Source organism: Chiloscyllium plagiosum, chromosome 30 (genome assembly GCF_004010195.1).
Source record: "Chiloscyllium plagiosum isolate BGI_BamShark_2017 chromosome 30, ASM401019v2, whole genome shotgun sequence".
Classification (NCBI taxonomy): Eukaryota; Metazoa; Chordata; class Chondrichthyes; order Orectolobiformes; family Hemiscylliidae; genus Chiloscyllium; species Chiloscyllium plagiosum.
This window is the reverse complement of record NC_057739.1, coordinates 32454522-32474613: the sequence shown is the minus strand read 5'-3', so window position 1 is coordinate 32474613 and position 20092 is coordinate 32454522. Positions and strand designations below refer to the sequence as shown.

At 38.5% G+C, this 20092-nt stretch overlaps 1 protein-coding gene across 10 annotated transcripts in view; it reads right to left on the bottom strand.

Moving 5' to 3' along the window:
- ttll11 (tubulin tyrosine ligase-like family, member 11) overlaps positions 1-20092 on the bottom strand; it is a 217538-nt gene that overhangs the window by 25312 nt on the left and 172134 nt on the right. For all 10 annotated transcript variants that reach the window (XM_043720257.1, XM_043720259.1, XM_043720260.1 and 7 more), the window contains 2 exons: positions 11644-11898; positions 6879-6985 (listed from right to left, as the gene is read on the bottom strand). In XM_043720257.1, coding sequence (XP_043576192.1) covers positions 6879-6985; positions 11644-11898 — 362 coding nt within the window. The remainder of the gene's footprint in view (positions 1-6878; positions 6986-11643; positions 11899-20092) is intronic.

Below are 20092 nucleotides of genomic sequence, written 5' to 3'. Positions count from 1 at the left end.
AGTGCTGGGACCGCAGCTTTTTACAATATATGTTAATGATATAGAAGATGGTATTAGTAATAACATTAGCAAATTTGCTGATGATACTAAGCTGGGTGGCAGGGTGAAATGTGAGGAGGATGTTAGGAGATTACAGGGTGACCTGGACAGGTTAGGTGAGTGATCAGATGCATGGCAAATGAAGTTTAATGTGGATAAATGTATGGTTATCCACTTTGGTGGCAAGAACAGGAAGGCAGATTACACCAGTTTATATCCAGCTCCTGTGATGAGGAAGATCAAGCAGTTCAGGAGGTTGGATTCTCCAACATTGCTATGTTCCCCCAGGTACATTGTGCTGTAGCCTGCACCCTCTTGCTTTGAAAATTCCTCACCATGTACCTAAGGAGGTCTCTGGAGAAAAGGCTTCTATTCCATCAATGTTCAGCTTATCTGTGACCGTTGGTGCCAGATTTTGGAGGTGTGCGTCAGATATCCTGGATGCAGCCACGATGTACTAGAAAATTCACAGGCTCTAGGTTATTGAACGGTACAGAGATGGCTTCAAGGAGACAAGGGCTATTACCTTCAAACATGGCTGATGGTATTCAATGATGCCTTTACATAATCCTCAGATTAAAAAAAGGTCCATGCTTTAACCAGGGCCATACATAAGCAAAAGATGAGGTTTTGATGCCTAGAATTGGGGTCTGGTGCGGTATTGCAGTTTAGCTGAGAAGACTTCCAGCATCATTGTGGCATGCTGTGCTCTTCACAACTGTAACCAATAAAAAGGGGATGTTCTGAATGCACAGAAAATGGAGGATCAGCTGCAATCTTCTGAAGATGAGCCTCTGGACATTTACTGGGAGGGACATCTAAGCAAGTATGATACAGCTATGCACCATGGAGTGTGAGAAGCCAGACCTAATTCAAGCCAACTGCCTGAATGAATGAGTTGGATTTAGACTTCCTTTCTTTCTGTAACTTTCTTTTATTTGGCAAGGAGCCTCGGTCAGTTGAAAGTGCATGTGAAATTCATTATTTTTGTAATCCTTAAACTTTTCTGGACTGAATAAATGTCTGCTCATCCATATGATTATATGCTTAGTATCATTGGGTGACCCTAATTTCAGGTATCTACACTTTACAAGTCTACTCACTATTAGAGAGAAAGCAGCAGTCAGTTAAACGGGGCGCTCACATTGTGTGCTGCTAAAGCTAGATCGCTTTTAAGGCTTCAGCAGATGAGATCTATGTGTTCTAAATCATAGAAGTCTATAGCATAGAAAAAGGCCTTTAGCCCATCAAGTCTGCACTGGTCAAACACAAACACCTAACTATTCTAATTCCATTTTCCAAGATGTTTTAAAAGTTTCTGCCTCTACCATTCTTAAGGCAGTGAGTTCCAAATTCCTCCCACCCTCTTGGTGAAAATATTTTTCCTCACATCTCTTCCAAAACTCCTATTCCTTCCGTTAAAATCGAATCCCTTGGACATTGATCCGTCTATCACAGAGAAATGTTTCTTCCTATCTATCCTGTCTATGTGCCTCATAATTTTTTACATCCCAATGATGCTCACCTCAATCGCTCTGCTACAAGGAATGTGGAGTGAAGTTTCATGACAGGAGTAATCCTGAAGAACCTCCTTTTTACCATTCCATTATCGGTTAGCCTTCAAGGTTTTAGAGTTTGCGTAGGCTTTAAAATTTCCCTGAAATGATTCAGCATTCTGCAGGAAAGTGCTTAACCTGAGAAAGGTAGTACTTTGTGCAGCTTCTGTCAACAAGCCAATGTGCTATGAAGGGCAGAAGACAGATGAACTTCTGATTATTCAACCTCAAGCCTTGAATGAGAATGTTTTCCTTAAGAATCTAAATGCATAGAATTAACCTTTTCTCCCAGAGATGTGTGGAATTATTACTGATCCTGTAACCTCACTCATAAGGTAGGTATACATTGAATGATTTGTGCAGAGCAGGCCCTATCACAATCCTTGCACATTGCTTATAGACTGAATGTTGTCCATGTTAAAGTGTAATTCCATGGCTGCATGAATGCATTCCAAGATTCATGACATTTAATGCTACCTGCAGTGAAATTCTTGCTTGGTTGTAAGAAATGGGAAATGCTTGCCATTACAACTTCTTTCATCCTTGACATGTCTAAAAAGGCTATTCATCCCTCATATTGATGCAAATTCACCAGGTCTGATAGCGCCAAAGACACTATAGCAGACATTGTAAGAGTGCAAACAAACAGATATATATAAAATTGTAGGCTATTTATAATTATGTGTGGCCCCTGCTCCCTACTCTTGGCCTGTTGACACCATCCTCTTTCCCTGAGAAGAAGGAGCATTGGAGTGAGGATTTTTATAATTTATTCATAGGATATGGGCTGGGCTGGGTTAACAGTTCTTTATGCAGCTTAGAGGAAACATTAGCTGAGACCAGGGAATCATGTTCTGCCTGGGATTGTGTGGGTGCTTGGTCTCCAGTGATCCTCTGTTATAGACCTGGGACATTTCTTTCTTGGTCAGCTACAGGGGTGTGTCAGCGATACGCTCACCAGATTGTGCTGTTGAGTCTAACCTAGATAGAGAACCCTTTGAAGTGCAAGTCTCTGAGCTGGTGGAGGATGCAATGGAAGTAGGCTGTTATCTCATTCTTGACCAACCAATCAAGCACTTTCTCTTCATATAGTGTGAGAGACCTTATGCCTGCCACCTTGCCTCAGGTCCTTCTTGGCCAATGAGACATTTTTTCCTGTAATGAGGCAAAAGGAAGTTGGGGGGGGCAATGGCCTAGTGGAATTATCAGTGGACTGTTAATTTAGAAACCCAGGTAATGTTCTCGGGATCCATGCTCAAATTCCATCAAGACAGATGGTGGAATTTGAATTCAATAAATATCTGGAATTAAGAGTCTAATGATGACCGTGAATCATAGGAGCTTTTCCTGATTGTCAGGAAAAGCTCCTATGATTAACTAATGCCCTTTTGGGAAGGAAACTGTCATCCTTACTTAGTCTTGTCTACATGTGACTCCAGACCCACAGTAATGTGGGTTGACTTTTAACTACTCTCTGGGCAATTAGGGATCAGCGTTGGATGCTAGTCTAGCCGGCGATGCTCTCATCTCATGAACTAATGAAAAAAAGGTTTGAGTATGGATGGGATAAGTGGATGGGAGAGCTGTTAGTGGTAATGCAGGTGCAGGAGAAGTGTTCACAGTGAATTGGAAGAGCAAGGACAGGATGAATTAGTTGTTTGGGGGGATGAAGTGGATGACAAACATTAAATGGACATATTGATTGAAATAGTAACACTCGTCATCCATAAGCCTTGTTGAGATGTATGTGTAGTGGGAAACATATATTGTATGGGGATCTAGGAGTAGAGGTAGCAGAAAGAAATGGTGGCACTTACAGTTGTAGAGTAAAGAAGATCATTCATCTTCTTCCTGCATTGCTCTACATTCCATTTCACCCAAGACACTACATTGATCCAGGCCACCATCTCAGTCTAGGCTGGCTGAACCGAATGGCTTGGCCTCCTTTGGTGGTCAGCCTTTGACCCCTACTTTCCACCACCTCAGCACCTTGTCTCTGTCCGCAACACAAGGATTTAACTTCCCTTCAGAACTATTTTCTTTGGGATAATGCGAGAACACATAGTGTCAGAGATAGTTCTTGGCTTAGACGGTCTGCATGGTGAGTGGGCAATGTTTAAATATGGTGCTAGTGGCATAAATGTCACAAAATCCTGGCACTTCCACCTTTCCTGCTGCACAATTCCATCAGACAGATGGAAAAGAGGCCAGTTCCTTAATTAATGAGTTGGAGATTGGAAAATTGCATGACAAAAGTTGTGATGGGTCATGGCAAATTGGCTGCCATGAATCTCATTCAAACATATGCTTTGCATAAATATTGGAAATTTTAATCCAAGTCTCCTCACTGCCAACCCACTACCATCGTGGCAGCACGGTGGCTGTGGTTACCACTGCTGCCTCACAGACCTGGGTTCAATTCCAGCCTCGGGCAACTGTCTGTGTGGAGTCTGCATGGGTTTCCCCCAGGTGCTCAGGTCTCCTCCCATGTGAATTGGCCATGCTAAATAGGCCACAGAGTTCAGGGATGTGTAGGGTGCGTGCATTGGTCGGGGTAAATATAGGATAATAGGGTAGGGAATGGGTCTGGGTGGGTTAATGTTCAGAGGGTTGGTGTGGACTTGTTGGGCTAAAGGGCCTGCTTGCATACCGTAGGGATTCTATGAATCTATCCTATCTTAGACTTCCATCTTGATATTTTAACATTTCTCTCATTGATGCAACCTAATCCATTGACTAATTGCAGCATTTTCTGTTTTTATTTAATTTTTTTCTAAGTTGTTTATCAAAGTTCTTATCGGAGTCTTCTACAGTGAACCCCATGCATTACTTTACTTTCTGGTGAGTTGGCACCTGTACTAAGCTTGCCTTCTGTCCTGAACATAAGAAATTGTGTCTGGTGTATGGTTGTGTACATATTTTTCTTCTAACCTATCTTCCATGAGATGTGCATTGGTAATATCTTGGACTGGTGTCCGAGAGTGTAAAATCAAGTGATGGGATTATTTACATCTTCATCAACTGCCTGGACTTGTTGCATCTCTTGGATCTCTGAAAGGAAAAATGATGTAAGGGTAAGGTGGGAATGAGGGGAGGGTCTGAAAATTGGAGATGCATACTTAGATCATTAGAATCAGAAAGGATTGTGGGATGAAGAGAAAGTGAGATGTGAGGAGGAGGATTAGGTTTAAAGATAATTGTTGCTCGCCACAGCTGTTCCACAAATGGCCAGCACCTTCTCCTTCATGCAGACAATTGGACACAGTGCACCTATCCTCTTCCAGTTAGTTCCTGCTACCTCTGGTTGTGTGCCACCTTGCCCTGCAAGAGAGGAAGTGTGTTGATAAACGTGGTGTAATCTGTCTGCATAACATGGCTGCCATGTTTGAAAAACTGGCAATGTGTCCCATGTGCGAGATATGGATGTGAGGCTTGCAGCCATGCTAAGATTGAGAGGAGTTCAAGAATATGAATAGTGGTAACGAAGTCTGATTAATAGAGGTTTTCCTTAGGCATGTAATGGGAGATGTGATGTACCGAGAAATACCTCAGGCCAATGTACTGTTGGCAGTTTAAGATATTTGAAGATGCATTTGTTGACCTTAATCACTTGTATGAAGTCACTGAAATTCTTCGAATCCTATGATCAGGTTCTCAGAATTTGATTCTAGGCATTGACCTTAACAACTATTCTCTGTAATTTCCTTTTGACCATGGACGAAAATTATTCCTGCTCCCCTATGGAAGAGAATAGCTTGCCTTCTTTATATGACCTCCATTTAAGCCTCCAATGCAATGTCCAAAAATCTTTGAGCACATTATGTGGTTTCTCATTGCTTCCCAGCACAAATTCATTTTCCTGCACAATTCCCAAAATCTACTTTAAATCATCCTCTTCAAGATATGCAGGTGAGCCTTAACCATTGTCAGCTGGCTTTAAGTGGTGTAAGGAACTTATTTCGAGTTCACTCTGGGTGTTTGCTAGATGTAAGGAGAAGTCATTATAATGAGCAGGCAGCAACAAGTTAACAAGCTGTCTGCATTTCAAGCAATAACCACAAATTAGTTGTGCAACACAATTCCTGTGCCAGTTTTCAGTTCCCTTTGACTGTCAAGACTATTTTTAAAAATCAAATGCCACAGCACCTAAGCTTTCCGACTGGATATTTTAGCACTCATTGTTTAAACTTAAATAGTTTGTGTTGAATTGAATTGAATAAATCAACATTGTACCAGGTTAATTGATTATTTGAGTTGAATCAGTTTTCTCATGCCCATTTCTATCTGTGGTTATTTTCCAATCTCAACTGAATAAGAAAAAAGGACAGTAAGTGAGACAAAGTACTAATTCACATGCAGAGATCTAAGTACTAGATATGAAAATGAATTAATATCCACTTTTCAGCAAAGCAACAGGATGTAAAACATTCCAGATAATAGATCAGAGATTAACATTTTTAATCAATAATTCCTTTGTGGTCTAAAGTCCTGTCCCAAAAGTACTGGGCTTTCATAAATGCCACAAAATATAAATGCTATTTGTTTACTTAAATGCATCTTTATCTGACATTTTTCAGTTACAAGCTGTGAAGTTGGCTTCAACTCTTCTACATGCTTTCATTTCTAGTGGTCTGAAACATTTATTTAACTTTAAACTGACATGTGGTACAGGTTATAAAGAATCAAAGTAGTTTAAAATCTCATATTGCAATGCATTAAAAAGAATACTCACACGAACTAAGATGGGAGAGGCTTCAGTTTAATTAACATTCAAATAACCTTTCAAGATGCCTGAGGAAACTGTCAAAAATTTTGTGCCGTCAACAGATCACAATTTTTGAACATTTTAAAGATTAATCTTCTAATCTTTAATGAACTGTTTTATTTGAACAGAAAACATATCTGACAACTTCAGTTTTTCAGTTCTGCTTCTCTGACACCCAGATTTGATGTTTATGAGATTCCAATCCTTGATGAAAGATTGAAAGAGTCATGCATATATTTAATCCCTTAAGAATTCCTACGTATACTTCAGCAACATGTATTCTCTATAAATACATAAAAGAAAAGAGGATTTCATTTCTGATGCAAGTTTTTTGCTTTTAATTGGCATGATTTTGTTTTAACCACAATTTCAACTTGTGGATAGACCAAAGTTCTGTCTCAAAAAAAAATCAACTGTGTGAAAAATAAATAGGCATCACATTCAATCATTAAGAATAAATAACCAATTAGTTATTCAGTCAGAAATGCAAGAAAGAATAGCAGAAAACATTTAGTTACCAGATTCTCCTCTGTCCCCACGAATGATATTCCATCTTCGCGCAATATCAATGTATAAAATATCAACAGATGCCATTGACAGGTTACTGTTGCTGAGTTTACAGGTCCTACAATGTAAAATCCAAAAGCATTGGGAATATAAAAACGATAAATGCAGTATGTAACATTTTAATTAAGAAATGTATTGTAGATTGATACTGTAGGATAAACAGCAATCAATAATGAAGACTAAACAATATCTCAAACATTAATTTCTTGATGTTTGAAAAACATTTGGGAAGTTAATACATAGTCAGTCCCACTGCTTAGAGGATAAAAGCGAATACAGGTTGAAACATTACTGTAGGTGGAAAATAACTTATTAATCATAGCTCAGATAAGATATGGGGAAAAGTATTCCAAAACCCATCAAAAAATGTTTGTTAAAAATAACAAATAGCCACCAAAGTAAAGTATATTTTATCAAGATGTCGTAAATTTTACATAATGTAGGTTTGACTCCATAAGAACAATGACTTCCTAGAGGAGACTGCGAGCAAAGTGTCAACGGGACTTCTATTACTTAGATAGTGGAACAGTGAAATAGATTAAAGAAAAATGGCTATCGATTCTCATTTATTATTTAAAATAATATATTTAGTTCATTCATTTTAAATCAGCTTTCCTGTTCCACTAAAACCCTATTTTTGTTTTTTTTGGTAAACCATTTAGTTGAACTGCACAGGTGCATAATCAGACAATAGTGGAACTTGAGTTGTTATGAAGCGAGAGAAGTTTAAAGAGTGAATACCAGAGGTCATGTTTGAGACAGCTGATGACTCAATTCTCAACAGTGCAGTAAAGGAATTTGGAGGCTCACAAAAAACCAAGCTTGCTGGATTTGACAGTTCTCAGTGAGCTCAGTGAGGTTATTAATAAACAGGAACAGCTTGGACATATAACAGCCAACATATAAATAAAAACTTAAAACAACAGAATGATCTTTAGCACCATCAACATTTGCATTAGTATTGCATTAATTTACTTTTATTTTTACCAAAATGGAGGTGCCACTGGCAAGGTTAGAATTTATTGCCCATCACTAGTTGGCAGAGAATGTTTCAATACAAGTGAATGACTTGCTTGGTGACTTCATAACTTGATGTGTATATGGGACTGAAAATACATTTGAGCCTAACCAAGTCAGCATAATCAATTTTCTTCCCTAAAGAACACTAACCCACCAATGGGAGTAGTAAATGCGGCAATAAAGAAACAAAAGATAGGTCTCGAGAAGGTGTAAACAGCAATGGCTGAAACATTTTTAAAATTTATTCATGGGATGGGGCATCACTGGCTAGGCCAACATTTATTGCCCATCTCTAATTGCCCAAAGGACAGCTAAGAGTCAACCACATTGCTGTGGGTCTGGGATCACATATGGGCCAGATCAGGTAAGGATGCAGTTTCCTTCCCTAAAGAACATTTGTGAACCAGATGGGTTTCCAAACAATCGACAACGGTCATCATTAGACACTTAATTCCAGAATTTTATTGAATTCAAATTCCACCATCTTCTATGGTGGGATTTGAACCTGGGTCTCCAGAAATTTATTTGGGTCTCTGGATTAGTAGTCTAGTGGTAATATCGCTAAAGTGTCACCTCCCCAAAATTACCAGCATATGTCTGACAGTAGTTATGATCTGAAGGGTTGAGGCTAGGTGGTTTAAGAAGTATCTTTTAGAAAGATTAGGTTCTAATCCTTAAGCTTGCACCACATGATTACTTGTTTATAAATTGTTAGATCTCACTTCTTCCAATTTCAATGGGTCATCGGCCTAAAACCCTAGCACATTTTCTCTTCCTTAACATATTACCTGACTCTAATTTCTGCATTTTCTGTTTTTTTTTTAAACTTACAGAAGCCACATAATTTTAGTCTTACATAAATGCAGATTGTTGTGCCACAGCACTTTTATATATGGAGTCATAGAGGCATACAGCATGGAAGCAGACCCTTCAGTCCAAACAATCTATGTTCCCAAACTAAACTAATCCCACTTGCTTGCATTTGGCCCATATTCCTCCAATGCTTTCCTATTCATGTATTTAACCAAATGTCTTTTAAATGTTGCAACTTTTACCTGCATTCATAAGACAGATGTTAAACTAACTGGCCTCTAGTTTCTTGCCTTCTGCCTCCCTTCTGAATGAAGAGGTTACATTAACTATTTTCCAATCTGAAGGAACCTTCCCCAAATCTAGCAAATTTTGGAAAATGAAAAACTAACACATCAACTATTTCACTAGCTACTTCTTTTAAGATGAGATAAGAATGAAATCCATCAGGACCCAGAGACTTGTTCAACTTGCAGTTCCAACAACGTAACTCACTACTTTCCTGGGAATTGTGACTTTCTTGGTTTCTCCCTGTTAATTCTTGATCTATAATTAGTTCTGAGATGGTACTCATGTCTTCTTCAGTGAAATCTTATACAAAATATCTGTCCACTCATCTGTGATCTATTTGTCCTCATTTTTAGTTAATAGTTCCAACATTTTGTTAACTTTTTAAACATTTTTTTCCTGTTTGTACTTATATTTTAGCTAATTTTCTCTCATTCTCTATTTCCCCTCCTTATTAGTAGTCTTATAATACTTTGTTTTTTAAATATATTCTGCCCAATCTTCTGACTTGCCAATTGTCTTTGCACAATCATATGTCTTTTCTTTGAGTTTGATACTAACTGACTTTTAAAATTATTCATGGATGGTGGGTCCGTCCCTAAAAACTTTTCTTATTTGCTGGAATGTGTCTATTGTCCCCTTTCTGGAATATCCCTTAAATATTTGCCACTGCATTGCTGTATCTTAACCAAAATTACCAGTTCAGTTTTATAGCTCTGCTTTCATGGCCACATTGCCCTTGTTTAAATTCAAATCTTTAATTTTGGACCACATTTCTCTCCCTTAAACTATGTGCAAAATCTAGATATGATAACCTTTGAGGTTCTGCTTCTTAATTTGGTCTCTAGCTCGTCTTATGGACTATGCAGAACCTCTTTCCTTGTTCTACCAATGTTGTTGGTGCCTACATGGACTACAACAACTTTTCCCTTCCCCCTTTCATTGTAAGTTCTTCTCCACCCAAGAGCTGATTTCCTGAAACCAGACATCAGCCAGACAACACACCTTGCTGCAGAGAACAGTGTCAATACCACACAATACCACCCCACCCCCCATGCTGTTCCCTACCAGCACTAGAATTTGTTTAGTTCCCCCACTGCTTGTAGGGGTTTCTTTGCAATGGTGCCATAGTCATTTAGCTCATCCATCCCACAGCCCCTGCCCTCTTCCAAACAAGCTGAAAGATCCTCAAACCTATTGAATAATTGCAGAGGCTGACACTAATACACACCTTTCCTCTGGGTCCTCTTACCTACCCTACTGTGGTTACAGCCTCCTGTCCTTAACCACTGAGTATATCAGAACACCCTATCCTAGGAGGTGTGACTGCCAGGTAATGTCTTCACTTCCTGATGCATCACAGTGTCTATAATTCAACACACAGCTCAAACTCTCAGCCAAAGTTGCTCAAACTTCAAACATGGTGCAGATATGTTTGCCCTCAATTACAATGGTATCCTTAAGCTCCTACATATTTCAGCTTCATACACCACCTGTAATGCCATTTTTAATTATTTTTAAAATGAATTTAATTATTTTGTTATATTATTAACTTATTTATGTTGATTTTCAAATATTGTATTAGTATACACATTGGTGGTAAAACTTTGTTAAAACTTGAAAATAAGATTGACCACTACCACTATCTACCAATCAGCTCTCACTTTTATGTTGATATTCCTTTTGTCAGCCATTTCAAATTCTGGCAGAGTTTCTTTCAGGGTTTAGCTGCTGCTCCAACTGAGCTCAATCTGAGATGCGTTCCTTAGGCCTTTATCGCAACTTTCCACTGCCAGCTTTACTCCACTCCCACATAGCAGCAGTTTCTTCATTTGAAGTAAAGACTTGTACGGCCTCATTTGTGAATGAAAAGTCACAAACTCAATTGTGAAACCAAGCTTGCTTTTCAGATCAACTCACTGAGGCCAACTTTCCAAATGAGGGGCTAAAGGACGAACACCTCTGAATTAGTGTGAAATTGATGAGTTAGAATGGGACCAAATTTACATTTTAAGTATTAAATATTACCACCTAAATGTGATACCTGCACTCGTTACAGATCATTGTTTTTCAAGAATGCTTGGTTTAAAATTCTGTAAAATAGAATTATTTGGGAAAATGCATTCACTATGGAACTAAAATTACTAACGAGTTATTCAGGCTCTTATATGACACTGCCTAAAGAAACATATCAAGGTGAAATTGTTTATTTCCTAACAGAAGTGAAAATGTTATGTGTATTTTTATGCATAGTATATCCAAAAAATTAAAGAGTATTTGTTGGTTATGCTTTTATTGTTAGTTTTGAATTTAACTTGACAGTGGTACAGATAGCAAATATGGTCTACTGATCAAATCAGTTGCTATGCATGTTTGACACTATGATATACTATAAATCATATTTCATTTGTTGCATTTTATTGCATGGAAACTTTATTTCCCACAGCATGTAATAGATTATGAAGATTTTGTGAATAAGCAACAGAAACTGGGGGCTAAATATTTTGTAAGCGAATAAACGTCCTCTTTTTAATTCTGATATCCATCCCAGGAAATCAAATTTGATGATAAAGACTGTAATAGTGTGAATTCACTGACCTGATGAAAGTCCGAAATCCTGTTGGACCAAGTTTCATACTTCCTTTAATGCCCAGGAATCTGATAAACAGTAGAGCAATACGGTCCACAATCAGCAGGTAACTGAATTGTCTAGAATATTTAGGAAAGACTTGTTTCAAGCAGAGGGATGACCAGTTCTGCTCTTTGCTAGAGGGAGTCCCATTCATGTCATGTAGTTCAGCTTCAATTGTCTCCTCTTTGTCACTATCTGCTGCACCGTCAGTGAGGCATGATCTATAAATGGAAAGAAATTGAAGTATAGTCAGTTCAGAACTTTTATTGGCTTTCTTTAGCACTAAATTTGTAGTTTAACAGATCAATTCAAGTTTTATACAGTCAACCTATGCAATTCCGAGTTCTAGAAAATCATGCTTTAGAAACTGCGCTTAAAGTGTTAGTATTGGAATTGCGTTACAGCGAATTCATATTGACGAACGTGTGTTATAACAAAATGACCTGTATTGCATTTCTTGATGTCATATGTAAACCTAATGAGAGATAAAAAGTTTTCTTATTATCCAATGTGATGTAACTTGGACAAAGGCTCCAAAATGATTTCAGCAATTGTGCAGGCAGGAGAAGGGCGGAGTTTCAGATGGTTTTTGTATGGAATAGAATTTGACTATTTTTCCAGACCAACCCCTGCCTGGATTTTCAGATTTGACTTACCATCAGGCAGAAAACACACTGGAGTAGAACTTGGTTGAACTTGCAGCTGGCCTCTGAACAATGACCTTAAATTTTCTTTCTATGCTGACTGCTACTTGCAGGTAGGCAATTGTTCTGCCCTAAACCAGCCTCTGAAAAATGGCCTGGGGATGGGATGGTGCTGGTAATCCAGCATGTCAGCCTGAAATTATGCACTGACTGCATTCATTCTGATTGCAAATTGGGACAGAAGTCCTGTGAATGGAGACTGCTAAGTCACAGTATTTGTTGCAATAGCACTTTAAGAAAATCTATTGAGCGAGTAACCAAGATATAGAACATTAGCAGCTGTTGCCATTCTGACTTGCAGCATGTAATGAAAGGGTGTAGCTATGTCTTCCTGAAACAATTATTTCTGAGCTTTTATTGATTTTGAGGAGCCAGTATTAGACTGGGGTGGACAAAGTTTAAAAAATGACAACATCAGGTTAATTCTAAGCTTTTGTCACAAAGTTGCCTGCAGAGTAATCCTATACCAGAATTTCAAATTAACAGAACCTAAAAGCACTAACTAGTCCAGGGATAAGTATGGTAAATTTGTGTATTTGAACACAAAACCTCAAAATGGTGATAACTGCTGGGTTTACTTAGACATCATGAAGACTGCAATGTAAAATTGAAACTGAAGATCATAGGAAAAGCCTCAGCCAAGAACTGAAAGTCGTACAGAAGTTGTGTGTGCCTTGAAATCCATGGAGGCAAAATCACACCACAAAGAGCAATGGTTGACAGCAAGTACAAGATTTGTGAACTGGTCAGATAGGTGGTTTGTGTGAGCAGCAGTCAGTTTCAAAATGTGTTGTAGGAAGCTTCAGGGCTTTGAAATGCCATTCAAAGGGTTCATTTCTGTCATTTTTGTGTTAAAGGAAACAAAGTAGAAACAGGAAAAAAACCCTGGTTCGCAGCGAAAAACAGTAAAGAAATGTAGCATGGCATTTAGTGGTAGGTGACGATGGTTAGAAAACAGGGGGTCTTGAATTGTCTTTTGCAAGAAAAAGACCTTATGGAGAATGGAAGATACAGCCTCAACAAAGGATTTCCTCAACATTTCCTCAAGGTGAATTCCAAGGTTTTTCCTATGTAAATACTCTGTTTTCATAGTTTAATCTTAATTTCCCAGCATGCTTGTAAAGATCTGATGCCAGTGGAATAGAGAAATGCTGATTCATGATCTTGGTTTAAATTGTATGTTATGAAAGGAAACAAAAAACACTGCAATTGCGATGTTGAATCTCCCCGTGGAGTAGCAATTCTATACATCCGCTACACATTGACAGTATTTATAAATAATAGAGGCATCAGGAAGATGATTACCAAATTCCCCAGCATGAACTGGAAGGTAAAAGATGTCCTGCCCAAATTAGGCATTTTAAAGAACGGATGGAGCTTTTTTTGAGATTTAGCTACAATGAAAATAAAAATCAATTTCAAATGAGGAACTGCATACAGTCAACACTTTGGGCTTTCCTCACTAAGATCAGAAAGACCCTAATATTATGGAACATGCCGGAGGATCAGCTTCATCTTCGGAATTTACCATTTGGAGCTGATGTTTCTCAGACAACAGCCTCAAAAATCAAATGATCAGTTTATCAGTGTGTATTGCAACAAAGGGAAGGGCTGTGATTTCTTGGAAACTGAGTTGTCTTAGCAGCTAATAGAGCTGATTGTATCTTTAACTCCATTTGGAACTTTCAAAAATGGTTTCTTAGCGAAAATGGTAGATTATTTGAAGCAACTGTAGCCAGCCAACAACATCTGCAAGCATTAGGTGCAGCTAGAGTATTGGTGTAGCAGCCAGGTTGCTGAAAATAAGCAAGCTGTGTGGGAAATATGATCTACTGAACCCAGCAAAAAGACATCCTGAATTCCAAGGTCTTTGCAAGTCATGTGGTGTAAAAGAACATTGGGTTCACCTTTTATAAATAATCTGATTCCAGAGACACCAACAGAGACTTCAAGATGCAACCAAACAAAAACCATTGGCAACATTGTCGCTCCAACAACAGGGAGGGCATGGCAATTATGCATAAGTACAAGTACATATACGAGGTTCACAGAAAGACCGATTAGGAAGAAGATTCAGAATGAATGAGATTTCAATCAGAATGTGACTAAACTTTCCACATTGTGAATGTGACGTAGAGTGGAATTTACTTTAACTATGGAGACAGGTAGAAAAGTGAGAGAGGCTTCTGCTCGGGACTGGGTGTGTTATCCCATGCAAATATGCTCTTTTCAGCTCATTACATAGTCAAGGATGGGTAAAATGCCAAATCTTAATAGCAGATGAGCAGTACATTCTGTCCCCTGCTAGGACATCTTGGTTCAACGTTTAGGTGCCATATTTAAAAGCTACCTAGACTGCACTTCACATTCTGCAACCCAGGAACATGTGTGAGTGGATGAATAATCTGCACTCCAGCAGGTTATGTTCCACTATGTACTCAAATTTTCATGCTTCTAGGAGTTGTGTGTGGATAGTGGCTCAGTGGTTAGCACTGGTGCTTCACAGGGATCCAGGTTCGATTCCACCCTCAGGTGACTGTGTGAAGTTTGCCCTTTCTCCCTCTGTGTGCGTTTCCTTGGGTGCTTCAGTTTCCTCCTGTGACAATGCTGTCACCTTAGAAAGGTTATTTTGTTGTGGGTTTTTTCTGAAGAGAGGAATAAAAGCAGAGGTGCCAAAGTGGCTACAGGAAATGGCCTAAGTCAACAATCAGAGGAACTCTTTAGATTTGTTTAAGAACAGTTGTAACAATGGAAATGCAGGGTTACAGGGATAGGGTAAGGGGTGGGTCTGGGTGGGATGTTCTTCAGAGGGTCAAATAGCTTGATGGGCCAAATAGCTTGCTTCCACACTGCAGGATTGTATCATTCTATGAGTATGAGTTAGCATTGTAATTTTGCAGACAATATTCACACGTGCAACTGGCTGCCAGGCATCTCCATCAGATGCTTCATGAGAAATTAATGTCTGTTACTTCATAGCAACTATCAGTGTAGCATAGCTGAGGCCACACTACCTCTCACACGTATACCAGTGTTCACATTTAAAACACAAATGGAACTGTAACACTCAGCAGCACACACACTAACTAGTCACTTACTTTTCACTGCAACAATGACAGCATATGCATTTGATAGCTTTTCACCAAAGTTTACATAGCAGAAGGACACACCACCAAAATATGGCCTTTTAAGTTGAGCTCCTTTTTGAGTTAAGACCCTTGCCAGTCTTGCCAGTCCAAGTCACATTTGCTGGCAACAGGCAACGTGGCTGTCTAACTTGGAAATATTTGCAGGTTCAGAAAGGCAAAAGTATGACTGAAATTTCTGATAAACTGAACAACATCAAGAAGCTTAAAAAACCTTTTCATTTCATAAATATCAGTCAGTCTAAATTTTAGTAGCTAGTGTGAAGGAGAGTAGCTGTGATTTCTTGAAACAGTAATTACTAAAATCCTGTAACAAATCTGCCTGCTGAGCAATCCTCAATTGAACAAAACATATCTTGTTACCAGTCCTAATGCAAGAATTGGTACATTTTTGTCAGTAAGTGCAAAATCACAGTCCACTAAACAATCAGGAAAAGTTAAGAGCAGTATATTCAGGTGTAAATGAATTATTAATAGTGTGATAAGTATTAATTACTGTGAATTAGCTGTTTTAGCACAGAAGATTTATTTTTGCTTATGTACAATTCCATTCTTTCAGATTTTAATGATTGGAAATTTAATTTAAAACACCTTGCTATTTCTTTTTTCGCTCTTCTTTAATCCAGCTTTCCTTATATTGCTTCATATTTTGTTCTGCATAAAACTTTACATCAAAATTATATAATCTAATAATACTTCCTGGTTTAGACTGTGGGCTGAATTTCTTGTAAATTTTGGCAATCCGATATAAGATGCAAGTGAGTTAATAATAGGGAACCGGGCACAGGGAAAGGCATATAAGTTAAAGTAATATTTTGTATCAGTCCTCACAATGTAGGACACTATAAATATTGTAAATGTACCAGATAAGCAGGGTGCCAAGAGGAGGTAAGATCTTGGAACGGTTTGTATCACAAAGAATAAAGTATTTGACAAATGAATGGGAGTAAAGGCTGATAAGTTGCCAGGACGTGATGGCCTGGATTCAAGTGTTTTAAAAGAAGTGGGTGCAGAGATATTGGAAGTATTGGTAGAAATAGTCCAGATTTCACTGGATTCTGGGAGGGTTCCTGCAGATTAGCAGTCTTCCAATGTGAAATCCTGTTCAAGATGGAAGAGACACATAAAGCAGGGAAGTATAGGCAAGTTGCCTAACATCTATTATTGGGAAAATGAATGACTCCATTATTAAGGAACAAATAATAGAAAATTTAGAGAAGCTTAATACAATCAGAGTCAATATGGTTTAGTGAAGAGGAAATCATGTTTAACAAATTTGCTAGAGTTCTTTGAAGGTATAACAAGTAGTGTGGATAAAGGGGAACCAGTATATGTGATATTTGGATTTCCAGAAAGCATTTGATAATGTTAAAAGGTTATTGCACAAGATAGGAGTTCACAGTATTGGAAGTATAGTTGGTTCCGCTATAATGCGTGTTTCTTCAACACGAATTGGCTTTAGCGTGATTGAAGAATTCAGACTATTTTTTGTTCAACATGAACTTTCCTTATCTGTATTGGGTATAACGTGATTCCAGCCAGATAGTTTAAATGGCATGGCTATTGCGCCATTTTGTGGGATTGCACGAGAATGGAACTATTGCGTTTTGTCAGAACCAACTGTAATATGTCAACATAGTTCGATGATTGTCTTCTGTGGGTTAATCAGAGTTGTGATTAATGTGTTTTGTTTGATGGAAAGACTTAATTAGTAGAAGGCCAGAAAGATCAATCTTAGGACCTTTTATTTACTACCTTGGAGGAGGGAGCAGAGTGTAATATATCCAAATTTGCTGATGATACAAAAGTTGGTAGGAGGGCATGTTGTGACAAGAACATAGGAATCTCAAAGGGGATACAAATAAGTTGATTGAGATGGATGGGGTTTAACATAGGAGAATGTGAAGTCATACAATTTGGTAGGAAGAATAAAAAACAGACTATTATTTATTTTTTACAACTGTGTAGATTTTTGATGAGGACTCACTTGGACTACTGTGTAGTTTTGTTCTTTGTATTTAAGAAAGGATGTTTTAGCACTGGAGACAGCTCAAAAGAGATTCACGTGGCCGATTCCTGAGATGAAGAGATTGACTTATCAACAACAGCTAAATAGTTTAGGCCTTTCTCATCAGAGTTTAGAATAATGAGGAGTGATGGTTTTAAAACATGCAATGTTCTGAGGGGCTTGGCGGGGTAGATATTGAGAAGATGATTCTTCTTGTGGAGGAATCTTGTCTAGGGGACATAGTTACAGAATAAGGGGTTATTCATTCTCAACTGAAATGAGAAAGAATTTCTTCTCTCAGAGAATACAGTTTGCCTGGAATTCTCTATCCCAGAGAATTGTCAAGGATGGATTACTTGAAGCATTTGAGGAGATAGAAAGGTTTTCGAAGTATTGGGATTTGAGGGCTATGATGAGTTAACATGAAGGAGTGGTTGAGGTCTGGGGAGGTCAGCCATAATTTGTTGAATGGCAGGGCAGGCTTAATGGGCCTAAAGTCTAATCCTGCTCCATGTTCTTATCAGGGCTATTTCTGGTTTCTGAGATTGTTTTCATAGCATATCCACAACTTTACTGGAGACAGCCAATTATCAGGATACTTCTGCTTCAGTTGGCCTATTAGGGAGGTTTGTTTTGCTGAGAGGAACTTAGGACAGCATAGCCATTGCAAAGGAAGCTGGCTACCCCTATATTGTGACTAGTGGGAAGTCTATTGAGACTCGAGCAGAAATGATGGCTCGAAAGTTAAGTGAGCACTGCAGATGCTGGAGATCAGAGTCAAGATTTGATGCTGGAAAAGCACAGCAGGTCAGGCAGCATCTGAGGAGCAGGAGAATCGACTTATGCCTGAAACGTCGATTCTCATGTTCCTCAGATGCTGCCTGACCTGCTGTGCTTTTCCAGCACCATGCTCTCGACCTAGAAAGTACCAGTATCAAACGAGCAGCCGAGATAACACAAGATTCCTGATGATTGGTGACATCAGTCACAATGAGTTTGACAAGGCTGAGAGATGAAACCATAGTGCTCTCATTTTCTGCTGGCATCATTTGACTTTCATTCACATCCAATATAGCTGCCTTCTCTTTATCAGAGTGTGGACACAATGGCAAGTCCTTACAATGCTGGCAATATAGCAGTCTGCTCACAAAATGCTTTCTAGGTACCTCAATAATTGGCTTCATGATTTGCTCACCACACTTCAGCTTGATGCTGGTACATTCCTCCCTCCAGGAAAAGCACGGGGAAGCATGAACTTGTGGAGCTGACCAAACACTTCAAATGAGAAAATTCCAACTGTCTGACTCCAAAGCTTTCTCTCTAGGACTGAGAAAATTCTGGCCTGTCTCTGTGTGGATTTTTCAATCTAATTAGTTGTGGGGTCGCACTGATGGTTGTCCTGCTCACAGGTTCCTGAGCCCCATTAGAGGTTACTATTCTGATGTATATTTCTAATTAGCAGAAGTTGCCAAACAAAAATCCATGACACATCTGTGGGCAGCTATAGTGTAATGAATGTTGACTACTGTTTCCTCATTGTCAACTGCACAACCTTCCTGTTCATCAACAATGTGTGATCCCTGACAGGATAACACATGCAAAAGATGCATGTTATAGTCAAGATTTTTAATATATCAGTCATAGAACTATACATTTTAAATTAAATACATAATAGAGTTGAGCAGGTTTTGCAAATATAATTAAGTACAAAGTTTCCCATGTGGACCTTCACACTAATGCTGTGTCTCTCATTCTTCTATATTTAAGTTGAATTGTGCTCCATTATCAATACTAGCAAACTGGATATTAAAAGGTCTAAGATAGAAAAGTTCTTCCTTCATTATCTCTTCTCTTTCTTTATAAGAAAGACTTGCTTTTAGCTCTTCTGTGAGCTTCCAACCTATGGCACTGCCAAGATTTTAAAGCTTGCCTATGGGGAACATGCATCCCACCACTCTAGAATAAAGGAGAAGGGCAGTAACAACTCCTGAGATAATGTAATAGCTGATCTTTGACAAATTTTCATTATTCTTGTTCCAGAGGCCAAGTGATTTTTCTTTTAAACTAGCTTTCTACTGCATATGATGACAGGAAGGTGCAGAATGTAAAAATCTATTTCTATTAGGGACTGTTTTATTAATGAAAGCCAGTGATAAGTGACTATATATATTACAAGTCAGGTGTGGAGTAAAATACCCACCATAGATTTTTAAACAGTATCTGTAAAAGCCTCAAATCCTGATATTGTTGACTGGAATGCAGCATGAAGACTTAATAATTGGGGATATAAATCACAAATTCTGCTTGTGGTTGGAAAGCTGTCTGGCATAACTAAGAAATCCCACTGGTATGTTGCTAGGCAACAATGATTCCAGTTGAATCCTGATTTTTAAAATCAAAGAATACAAAGATGCCTTTATTTCTTCCTCTACCTATTTTCTTCCCTTGCATTTTTCTGAAGCTAGTTATCAAGAAATATGTCAATGTGTGAAACAGGAAAGTGAGAACTTCATGTTTACCAATGGTAGAATGTGATGTATGTTTCTCAAATCATTTT